We start from the raw sequence: 12,980 nt of genomic DNA on the forward strand, positions 1-12,980 counted from the left end.
CCAAGCTCTCGTTGCAGACTCATCCAAAACCTTGAAGTAAACCTTGTATCTTTGTCTGACGTGATTGTTACTGGCACCCCATGTAGCCGAATGATTTCTTTCACATAAATCCGAGCTAGCTTGTCGGATCCATGCGTTATAGGGATGGGTATAAAATGCGCACTCTTGGTGAGGCGGTCTATGATTACCCAAATGGCCGTATTCCCTTGTCGGGTCTTTGGTAATCCCGTCACAAAGTCCATGGCGATATGTTCTCATTTCCATTCTGGTATCTCCAACGGTTGCAACTTTCCATAGGGTCGTTGATGTAAAGCTTTTACTTGTTGACACGCCAAACATCTTTCCACAAACGAAGCTATGTCCCTCTTCATTCCATCCTACCAGAATGATCCCTTCAAGTCCTGGAACATCTTCGTACTTCCAGGATGAGCGGTGTATGGAGTCTCGTGTGCCTCGGTCAGAATTTCATTTCGAAGTCCTTCGTCGCCTGGCACACATAGTCTCCCCTCGTATGTGAGAGCATTATCAGCCTCCTCTCGAAACTTCTCTTGTTCGCCCTTTCTCACCTTCAGTCGAACTTTCTCCAAATTTTCATCATTACGTTGCCCTTCTATTATCCTTGTCCGTAGATCGGATGCAATTACCAAGGTGGCAATCTTTCCCTTCACGGTCTTCGGAGCTCTCACCACCTCCAATCGCATCTTGCTGAAATCGCGAATCAATTCCGCTTCCTGAGTGAGAAAAGTAGCCAACTGCGGTTGGGCTTTCCGGCTCAAAGCATCTGCCACTACATTTGCTTTGCCCGGATGATAGTTAATGCCACAGTCATAATCCTTGACTAGTTCGAGCCATCTGCGTTGCCTCATATTCAAGTCTTTCTGTTCAAAGAAGTATTTCAGACTCTTGTGGTCGGTAAAAATCTCACACCGAACTCCATAGAGATGGTGCCTCCAAATCTTCAATGCGTGCACAACAGCCGCTAGTTCTAAGTCATGAGTAGGGTAGTTCAACTCGTGTGGCCTCAACTGCCGCGAAGCATAGGCAATCACCTTACCATTCTGCATCAAAACACACCCCAGTCCAACCTTCGACGCATCGGTGTAAACCACATAGTCTACTCCCGGTTCCGGCACGGCTAGAATAGGTGCGGTGGTCAACTTCTCCTTCAACAACTGGAAACTAGCTTCACATTCCGGTGTCCAACTAACCTTGGTCCCCTTCTTCAGTTGTTGAGTCATTGGCCTGGCGATTTTCAAAAATCCTTCAATAAATCTTCGGTAGTATCCTACCAGTCCAAGGAAACTTCGGATCTCGTTTGGGGTCTTTGGCGCCTTCCACTGTTGTACGGCCTCCACCTTCGCGGGGTCAACTCGAATCCCTTCGGTTGTCACAATATTCCCCAGAAAATTCAATTCCTTTAGCCAGAATTCACACTTACTGAACTTGGCGTACAACTTTTCCGTTCTGAGTGTTTCCAACGTGATCCTTAGGTGCTCCTCATGTTCTTTTTCATCCTTCGAGTAAACGAGCACATCATCTATGAATACCAGAATGAACTTGTCCAAGTATGGATGAAATACTCGATTCATTAAGTCCATAAATACTGCAGGTGCATTTGTTAGTCCAAATGGCATTACTACAAACTCATAATGCCCATACCTCGTTCGGAATGCCGTCTTGGGTATGTCCTCCCTTCGTACCCTCAACTAGTGATATCCCGACCTTAAATCCATTTTCGATAATACTCCTGCTCCCCTGAGTTGATCGAACAGGTCATCTATTCTCGGTAGAGGATACTTGTTCTTGAGAGTCAACTTGTTCAATTCCCGGTAGTCTATGCACATCCTCAGTGTCCCGTCTTTCTTCTTCACAAACAGCACCGGTGCTCCCCACGGCGACACACTCGGTCGGATAAAACCCAAGTCCAGTAATTCTTGTAGCTGGATTTTGAGTTCTTCCAACTCCTTCGGCGCCATCCTATAGGGTGCTTTCGACACTGGTGCGGCTCCTGGTTCCAGATCGATAGTAAACTCCAACTGTCGGTCAGGCGGAGGGCCTGGCAAAGCATCGGGAAATACATCGGGAAACTCAAGTACCACTGCCACATCTTCAACTTTCCTCTCTTTCTTGTCATGTCCCTGTAGATAAGCGAGATAGGCAGGACGCCCCTTTATAATCATCGTAGTTGCTTGAAGTGCCGATATCACACAAGTTCGCTGATTCATCGAAATTCCGTGGAAGGTAGAGGGCTTCTTCCCCGGAGTTTGTAACGAAATTTGCCTCTCTTGGCATCGGATAGTGGCATAGTTTTCAGCTAGCCAGTCCATCCCCAGAATAATGTCGATGTTATCCATTGGCATAACATGCAAATTGTGAGCCGTTAAGCTAAGTTCTCCCACCGTGAGTTCTATGTTCGAGCAAGATTGTGAAATTTCTACAAGGCCTCCTACCGGTGAGTTCATCTTATGTTCAAGTTCAACAACAGGCAGTCTTAAAGCAGTCAAGCAGGAGTGCGATATAAAGGAGTGTGACGCACCCGTATCAAACAGAACAGCAACAGGCATGTCAAGTAATGTTCCCATACCTGCCAGATTATCTTGTTTTGGCTCTCCCTGTGGGGCTTTTGCTTGATTGCGTCCCAAGGCATATGCCCTAGCTTGAGTCGGGTATGGTTGGCGACGCTGCTGCTGCTGCTGGGGTGGTGTAGGATTCCCTCGAGGTCCGTTCGGCGTTCCCCCATCTCCAGTATTGTTGCTGCTCGGGCACTCTTTGGCGATGTGTCCAACTCCACCACACTTGTAGCACACGTTGGTCCCGACTCTGCATTCTCCCATGTGGTTCCTCTGACATTTGGCACAAAGAGGTGCTCTCTGGCGGAAATCTCTACCTTGGAATGGAGCAGCTTGCTTTCCTTTTCCCTGGGAAGAGTTTGGGGTACTCTGGAACCTCTTGTTGTCAAAGGGTGCGCGGTTCCCGTCCCATTTCCTCTTGTCCCGGAAATTCTGCTGTGGGGTCGGTGGTGTCGGAGTAGTGGGTGTAACTGTATTTTCCCGTGGCATCGCTTCCTTCACATCCAGTGCACGGGACAATGACTCGGCATACGAGAGTCTTCCACGGCATGCCAAAGCCATCCTGATTTCGTGCCTCAGACCGGCACAAAACTTCTCCGCCATCTTCTCGTCTGTGTTTACCTGCTCGGGTGCATCTCGAGACATGTCACATAGGGCACGGTCATATTCTGTCACAGTCATCCGCCCCTGTTTCAGATTGTAGAACTCGGCCTCCTTAGCCTTGCGGTAACTCCTCGGAATGTACTTGTCATACAGTTCCTCCTTAAAATATTCCCACGTCAGGGTGTCTAACTGTTCCTGCGTCATTGTCCGCTGCTTAGTCTCCCACCAAAACTCTGCGGACCCGGTGAGCTGGTAAGTCACGCACGATAGACGCTCCTGGTCGGTACATCTTAAGAACTTAAAGATGCGTTCTATGGCCCGAATCCAGGTCTCGGCCTTGGTTGGATCTCCCATTCCGTCAAACACGGGAGGACGTTCCTTTCGAAACTCCTTCTCGATGTTCCGTTCCGGTTGTGGCGGTGGTGGAGGTGGTGGTGGTGGTGGTTGTGATTGTCCTTCAGGACCCACACTGCTCTGGGTCTCGTTGCTTGCCTCATTCTCGTGGTGAACGGCTGCACGTCGGGGAGGCATTCTGTTCAACATATGCGTTAGTACGAAAGTTCTATTTTTACCATCACCACACCACACCACACAACTTTTCCAAAGGCTATAACACCAACTTTCCCAAACGAACACAACAAAGTAAAACGAACACAACGGTAAAACAACGGGAAACTTTATTAACTTTAAACCAACAAGTGCGTGTTTCCACAAGGTTATCCTTGCCTCGTCACCTCATCATTCTTTGGAAATCGCGCCCTTCTGCGCCCCATTCGTTCTATCACTTCTAATGTACTTCGTTTCAAACTTTTGCCTTCTTTCGCGTTGAGCGCGGTGAGACGGAGTGTTGAGTGTTAAGCGAATACTCTTTTAGTCTAGCGAAACGAGTCTAGACTAGATTGAATAAATGACTCTCGGTCCAGAGCGGAAGGAAAAATTGCTCTGATACCATTCTGTCACGACCGCACTTCCTAAGGATAGAAAGCACGGGAAATCGTGACTAGTGGGGGAATTAAGAAGCGGGGAAGAAGGGGTAAAACAATCAAGACAATGCAACTTAACAATCAAAGATGAAATTCCATTTATTTAACCAAAGTTTCAATCCCGATATTGCATAATGGAGAATAACAGAGTTCAACAATTTAACGGGAATAACAGAAATTCTTAAAACATTGAGTAGCGGAAGCAATGTGAGAGTTTAGCTACTACTATGTATGAAGACATAATAGTAACCGGAACAGTTCTTGGATCATCACTCAACATCCTCCGCCTCCCGACCTCGCTCAACCTGCACATAGGGAAAACATATGCAGGGACTGAGTACTTGATGCACCCAGTGAACTCATGCCCGAAATACATTCATCATTAAGATATGTCAAGCCATCATCGAGTGAATCCCGGGTTTTACTTTAAAGGCCGAGAACACTAAAGTTCATTTCTTTAAAAAGTGTCCGCGCGGATTAACATCATCCTCCATCATATACTATATCTGAACCATCATGTGAAACGAGACTGTGGCCACAATCTCGATCACTGGACCGGCCGACCTAGGGGACGGCTCACGATCCCTATCAGTGCACTAGTCCGAGTAGGGACCCACTCCCTAGTCAGACCCGAATTCGTTAACTATCAAAGTCTAGTAGGATATTATCCCAGTAGACAATCAGATGGGCAATTCAAAACATAAAAACGGCATGACATACTATTTTAAACCACCCTTATTTCACCATAAACATATCATTTCAGAATAAAAGAATTTAAGTAATAAAGCCCACCTCAAACCCTTCGGATTTCCGTAAAAACTTCTTCGTTCCGACTGTTAACGCGCGTGCGAACCACCTTTTCGGAAAACACATAACATTCATATCAAAATGCGGAAACGATGAAAATTAGAATGCATGCACTCTAATTAAATTCCTTAAATCTTCTTTCTCGGTTTCGTGCTTTTTTTTTTGGTTATTCGGAGACCGCCCAAGGCGTCGCGTGCGACGCCGGTCGGCCGCTTACGCTCGTTCTTTCCTTCGTTGGCTCCTCGTATTTTCCATAACGTCGGAAATAATTTCTAACAAATTTTAAGCGCATACTTTAATTATCGCAATTATTTATCTTTGAAAACACATTATTTCATGCTTAGGGTAACATTATTCATCCTTCAAAAAAAAACCTCCGGGAATTAACTAAATAATTTCCCCCGATTTACTTTTAATTTCCGGCCTAAAAGATTAAGCTTAGCCCACCTTATTCCTCAAAAACTTAATTAGGAAGCACCAACAATTATTTAGAGTTCCAATTAATTATTAAAAGGCCCAAATAAGAAACTAATTACATGGCCCACATTTACTCTATCTTCTTCCTCCCACATACTCTCTCTCTCTCTCCCTCCTTTCTCTCTCCCCGACTCTCTTTTTCTCTCGGCCATCCGACCGTCACCACTGCCGTCGCCGTCGTTCTCCCTCCGGCTCGCCACCGTCGTTGCTGGGGCCGCCTGCCGCCGCAGCTGGAGTCGCCGGGGTTGCTGTGCCGTCGCGGAGTTGCTGTCCGTCGGAGCTGCTGCGGTTGGCGACGTGCCACTGCCTTGGCGCCACTGCCTTGGCTTCGCCAGGACGCTGCGACAACGAGGACGGGAGGAGCTACTGCCGTCGCTCACCGAGAACCGTCGCCTGCCCCGGATTGTCGAGCACGGCTGTCTGCCGCTGCCCATCACCAACGGCGGTTCTTTCTCCACCGAAACCACTCCGAAACGTCACGCAACACACGTTATGTTTATAAAGTTACGTTCTTTCTTAGTTTCGGTTACACGCGGCGATCGTTTGGTTGATTCTTAGTTGGTTTCTACTTGAAATGGTTATGGAAAAAAAACAAGGCTATATGCATCATGCAAGGCTATATTAAACTCGTGCTTTGAGAAAGAAATGGATTATACCTCCAAGATGGTTGAAAATGGTGGAGAAAAAAATTACACAAGATGGTGGCTCAAAGCTTCCTCCTTCTCCTCGGCACTCTCTCGCCTCTTCTCCCTTTCTCTTTTTTTTTTTTTTGCTAAGTGAAAGGTGAGGGGAGTTAGATGGGAGGTTATGGAAGGATAGTGGTGACTCTTGGGATGGTGACTCTTGGGGAGTTAGATGGGAGGTTATGGAAGGATAGTGGTGAGGGGAGTTAGACGGGTCCTTATTTAATTTTGTTATCTCGTTCTTCACAACCAAAAATTAAAGTACGTTTAACGGCATCAATTATATTTGGTGTTGTCCCAAATATAATATCCCTTCGGCCATTCCTCGATTTACGTGCATCGTTATCCATAGATAGAAAATATATTCCTTTCCACGTACTTCATTCGTCTTGCTAAAAATAGCAATTTCGTCGTCATTCTTTCCACGAGACCTCCAACATGTCTCCCAACGTTCACAAATTAAACAATTAAGCACGTTCCTTTTCACATTTAACACATAAACCACTTTTTTTTTTCCAAAACTCCTTCATCGATAAGCATCATATTACGAAATAATTTTATCAATTATTTCGTTACATAAAATTAATTTCATACTTAAGGTACGGGTGTTACATGTTTATACCATTCTGTCAGAGGATATTAAATTACATTGTGAAGGCCTTATACAACTATACAAATGTTTTGTCGTGGAAATCATCTACTCAAGACCACTAATTGATTTTGTCAATAGCTAGTTAAATTATTCACTTCAGCTAATGAAACCTCCTACTCAAATAAATACAATCAAAATCTATTGACTTAATTGATTTTGTCATATGATGATTAAATTTGCCATTTTTTTGTCATATACTAAATAAAATTTGCCATTTTTTGTCATATGCTATATTGGTTGAATACAAACCATGGTCAGCTACTCTAAAGGCTATAATCACAAACCATAACAACAAACATTGAGTCACAAACCACCACAAAAGCTACTTTAAAGGCTATAGTCACAAACCATAACAGCAAACATTGAGTCACAAACCACAACAAAAACCATAGTGATGAAACAGACTTACTCCACACTCAAGTCTCCACACTCAATGAATCAATACATAGTTCATAATCAAGAGCATCTATTCACTCAACACAACACAAAGACAACACAACGCAATAGCAAAAATAAAGTAGGTCAATCTACAATATAACATAACGAAGTAGTCATTAAAAATGTGTTTCATTGCACGTGGGTCAATCCGACGAAAATATGGCTTCCACCTGAACTTGAGCTTAAACATGGTGAGCATTACCTGACATATTCCGACGTAATGAGGCATGAATTAAAAAAATAGTAGGTCAATATTGAACTAATTTAGATAGTCTTACCTGCACTAAGCCACATAGTTTCAGCAAATTCGTTGAGTTTATTGTTCCAAGCCGGTGTGGGATCAACTGTGTCTACATAAACGTTGTGCTCTGGCTGCTCCTCTTCAAGTCCAAGGTGAATGTGCTCAACATCTAACTCTTGCTCGATTGGATCGACAGTCATTTGGTCACGTATGAAGTTATGCAAGAGAAAGCATGAAAGGGTCAACCTTATTTGTGTAGTGATCGGATAAAACGAAGCACTACGCAAAATTCCCCATCTCATCTTCACAACAGCAAACGCGCGTTCTATCACATTCCTCGCCTTGGTGTGGCACATGTTATACATTTCTTTAGGGTTTTCAGGCACCATGGCAGCAGGGCCCCATTCTTGAAGATGGTAACGGACACCTTTGTAAGGAGTAAGAAAGCGTTCGCTGTTGGCGTAACCGTTATCGCATAGATAATATTGCCCTATTGGAAACGATTGGATTAATATTTTCGTCAAATTTAACCAATATAATGAGACAAAAGTAATGGCAAACAGAAGAAACGAGACTGACCTTTCAAAACTTTTATCCCATGTGGACATGTGACTGCGTCACGTAACACCCTCGCATCTCTGGCCGATCCCTCCCATCCGGCGAGCACGTACACAAAGCGCATGTCCCTAGTGCATACAGCTAATGTATTTGTAGCAATTTGTCCTTTCTTATTGCGGTAGCGTGGTTTATCGTCGCTACCAACTAACACGTTGATATAGGTCCCATCTATGGCACCTAAGCATCCATATGCCATTCAACAATCACAAACACACGATTCATGTCACTAACATAAAAATGACATACACAACATTTAACATTCACAATAAAGCCGAGTTTCAATAGCTAACAAAGAAAATAACAATCTAAATTTTTCGAATGACTTTGAAATTTACACTCTCACCGGAAACCACTTCCATCTTGAATCCTGACACTGGTCATCCACAGGAAGGGGTTTTGCCAGAAATAATTCGTGTAACATAATAACGGCTTTAAGGACGACATTAACATAGTGTGATATAGTTTGCCCGGATCTCCAGAAATGAAATCCCACCCTTCGATTTTTATCATGATGAGCGAGCACACCTAAGAACATTGCAATTTGTTCTTCAACATATACATACTTCCCATCGACTAAGTCAGCCTGTTCACGCAGCAATAAACATAATCTCCCGAAGCAATTACGATCCATTCGAAGATTATCAATGCACTCCTTGTCGTTCAAACCGACCAGTCGTGTGAGGTGATGAACTTGGGCAGGGATTCTCTCTAAACGAGAAAATTTACGCCTAACCCTCCTCTCGTCCTCACCTTGCTCAACATCTGCTAGCATTCCATGGGCTTGAAGATAACATATAATCCGTAGTTGATGCACGCGAATAATGTCAAAGATCATCAACGCAAGTGCTTCGTTTGACAACCCACCATTATCCATGGTAACACGACCCCTACTGGTGCAACTTGTCTGTCCAAATTGAACAACACATGTTAGAGGATTATACTACATAAATAAATGATGCATTCAAATATTAGATGACTTTGTTTAAGTATATGTTCCATTTTAACTGTTTTTGAAAGATAATCCAACAGAGAAGTTGCTCTTCCTATCACATTTGTAGGAGACATTCATCAACTCACTAATTTATATAAACGTAGTATAAATCAATCTCTGATTTTTTTGGCTATAAAAATGCTTAATTATTTGCAGCGAAATTGCATACAAGACGTGCCTCAGACAAATGAGGTATCACCATAAAGTGAGGCAGTTCAACAAGAAGTTGTGAGTAAAAAGTTATAAACGAAGAAGTCTAATTTTGTGTGAATTTCAAGTATTAGCAGAGACCATCAAAGCAGTTTGGGAATGGGCTTATTAAGTAGTTCAACTTGAATCAGTACTTAGGGCATGAGAAGAAAATACATCAAATGAATTGTAGATGATTATGACCAGAAACAAAAAAAAAATTAACAAAAATATGAAGATTAAACCCTCATGGAGAGTAGCCCTATCAATTCAACATAAAAGGTCATCCAGCCAAGGAAGACTGAATTTTACCAAAAAACACACAAGTTAGCACAGAATTTGAAGAACTACGCTATTATCTCTTCTTTTCTTCTAATCTCAGTCACCTACTCATTTATTCTTCCAATTTTATGCATGAAGCAGTAAATTTTTAATTCTTTCCTTCTTTGTTTTTTTCAAGTTCAAATTAACCAATCTGGAAAATGATTATGGATCTGCAATTGGATGGGGATGGGTAATTTTTGGTTCCCACACATGGCGCCGGAAAATCCTCGCCAGCTTCTATGGTTTTTCCGCCGATTACCCGCCGTCCTTGATGGAGTTTGAGTGGCTTATGTTGTGGAAGAAGGATTGAAATGAGAGGAAGGTAGCATTGGAAATGACAATCTTTTTCTTGACACAGGATAGAATATAATCGGCCCATTTACCTCTGAAAAGTTATCTGCCATATTTTAGTATAGATTCATGGGCTTGACCGAGCCTTACTTATTTACATGGGCCGCCTGAAAAATTTTCATTTGGTATCAAACACCATATTTTGACCAAAACATAGCCTTTTCTAGTGTATTGGGGCATATCAAACACACCCTTATTGTTATTTTAGTTTTGTATGATGGGATGAGTAATTGAACATAATGAATTGATTGTATAAAAAATACAAAAACTAAACGTAGTGTAAAAAATAAAATAAAATGGCCATTTTATTTTGCGGATTCTCGGCCCTTCAACGTCTCTATAGGGTCACCATTCATGACCAGCTTATAGCAAAAAATGGACCAACTCGGAAACTAAATTTGTGTTAAGCTCTAGACTTGAGTGAAAGTGGAAATAGGAGTAGAAGAGAAAGTAGAAGAGTTCTTCTTGTTAATACAAGAGTTTATATTTGAGATACAAGATTCTGAGATAGGCGTGAAACGAGAAATAATAGAAATTGGATCATAGAGTGCATGTGATATAAGAATGAGGGTATTTATATATAGAAATTGGGTGAAATTTTGGAACAAATCATTAATACGAATTAAAATTTTATGGTTTCAGAATTCTGTCAAAAATTATGGTTTTCCTCTGAAATGTTTCCCTACGCATTGCCCTGCATAAATAATGTGTATAACCGTAAAGTGTTTATTATAGCTTTACAATTGAAATTGTGGTTTTAATTACGGGTCGAACCAGCAATTTTTATTAACATTGTATACCTATAAATCTTATCGAGTTTTCTGCTCCACAAAATAGGAATTGCAACATCTTACTAAGTATACCGTTTTTTCTATTGTCTTTTTTTTATGTTTAACATTTTCTTGCTTTATGTCTAAAAAATTAGATAGTTTGACTACTAATAAACGTAATTTCATATCAAATTAACGTGGGAAAATATACATTTTAGTCATATCTTTTGGTCAACTTCTAATCAATCTCATAACTTATTAAAATTGTAAATTAAACCATAATTTTTGAACCTTTTACAATTGTCCTACAATTAATAATATTAATGACTGTCATTTGAATCAAAGTTTTGATTGACTTTAGAAAAAATTGACATTGTTTTACATTATATTGGTTATTTTTTAGATGATTATTATGTGGTGAAAATATAATTACAAAAGATACAAAAGTTACAAATAACGTATAAAAGGTAGGGTTTAATTTATTGCTTTAAACTTATAGGATTGATCAAGAGTCAACCTTAAAGTTATGATTTAAAGGATAAATTTTCTTGTTAGAGATCATTTCAATAATTTTTTGTAGTTACCAACCATCCTATAAGAGTGTGCTCTCTTTTTATAAGCACGGCTACTATAAGTGGTTATTTTGAGTGAAGAAAATGTCTCACTTTTTTTAAATTTATTAATAAATAAAAATTTAAACGTCGGTGTTATTGTAGATTCCAACCCAAATCTTTGTAATCGAGCATTAATCACTATGTTATTAGGCTTACACACACAAATGTCTAAATGTCACTTTTTTTTGGTTAAAATAAAAAGGGTAGGGCATTGTTTATTTTATTAAAAATAACTTCAAAAAATTGAGTAAAATTAGTACAACTTTCGTCGACAAAAAGTAGGTTTGTACTAGTTTCTAATGAAGAAATTAATATATTTTTCTGGGACAATTTGATCACACTGCATGGATGTAGGGAGTATATTATTTAAATATAGATATAATATAAAAAAACCTCACAGCATTTATAACAAAATTAATTGTAAAAATTCGTCCTTATTTTGTTTTTATTTTAGTTTACTTTATTTTGTTTATTTTTTTATTTTGGAAAAAAATATGGCATTATGGATAAAAACAAATTTTAACTCTTTATATGGATCCAGAAAAGATCCTTTGACATATGACAAATATATATACCGATTTGTACATTTACATTCACAAAAAATGTGTACAATAGATTACTACTAATAATATGATAAAAAAATAATTGAATCAAATACATTAAAATTTTAAAAAGTATTTCTTCCATCTTATATAAGATGACACATTTCTTGGATTTGGGATTGGAGTTGGCATTAAATTTCTATTCAAACTCCTATAAATTCTAAATTTTGAATTTTAAAGTCAAAATAAATATTTAAAATTTCAAATATTTTAAAATTAGATATCCACTCCATCTCCAATTAGAAGTTTCGATTTACCATTTTAGTGTGTCCGCAATTAGGAGTCATGATCCACTTTAACAATAAATAGTCGGTAGATCTCACATTCCACTAACTCACTACACTTACATTTTATTACTCCCTCCGTCCCAAGATAAGCGAATGGCTTCTTTTGGGCACTGAATTTAAGAATTTGATATTTAAAGAGTTAAAGTAGAGAGAGTGTATGAGATATAGAAAAAGTAGAGAAATAAATAGAGAATAAAATAGGTGGATAATAAAGTAAGAGAGAAGATTTTTACTGAAATGGGATATGACTCACTTATAGGGACATCCCGAAAAGGAATGTGACTCTCTTATCTTGGGACGGAGGAAGTAGAAAACTAATTCTCCTTCCGTCCTCAAAAAATAAACACACTTATAAATGACACAAATTTTAATGTGCAGTTAAGAAAGTAAGAGAGAGATAAGAAAAAGTAAGAGGTGGGGAGCCCGAGAGGTAGTGGAAGGAGTGTTAGTGGATTGAAGGGTCCACCTTATCAATGATGTGTATGATTATTATTGTTGAAAATATTGTATATTTAGACTTGGTCTATTTTTGGGGGATGACCCAAAATAGTAAAACTAATCTACTTTTTGAAGACGGATAAAGTATATGAAAATAGATTTAACATTCAACTATTTTTTACCACTCACTTTCTTTTATACTCCCTCCGTCCCGCTTTAGCAGTCCCGGTTGATCAATTTTGGGTGTCCCGCTTTAGGAGTCCCGGTTGAACTCGGTAACATAAAAATTGATGTCATTACAATTTTAAAATCAGGAAGCAAATTCTCTTACCTCATTTCTCT

At 40.1% G+C, this 12,980-nt stretch overlaps 1 protein-coding gene across 1 annotated transcript; it reads right to left on the reverse strand.

The window, feature by feature from the left end:
- Positions 1 to 7,038: 7,038 nt before the first annotated feature.
- On the reverse strand, positions 7,039 to 8,946 carry LOC121754504. The gene is made up of 4 exons (XM_042149850.1): positions 8,598 to 8,946; positions 8,034 to 8,249; positions 7,492 to 7,944; positions 7,039 to 7,109 (listed from the first exon to the last, which is right to left on the reverse strand). Exons 1-4 carry the CDS (start codon positions 8,944 to 8,946, stop codon positions 7,039 to 7,041), a joined length of 1,089 nt encoding a protein of 362 aa, XP_042005784.1.
- Positions 8,947 to 12,980: the final 4,034 nt, after the last annotated feature.

Source organism: Salvia splendens, chromosome 11 (assembly GCF_004379255.2).
Source record: "Salvia splendens isolate huo1 chromosome 11, SspV2, whole genome shotgun sequence".
In the NCBI taxonomy this organism is placed as follows: Eukaryota; Viridiplantae; Streptophyta; class Magnoliopsida; order Lamiales; family Lamiaceae; genus Salvia; species Salvia splendens.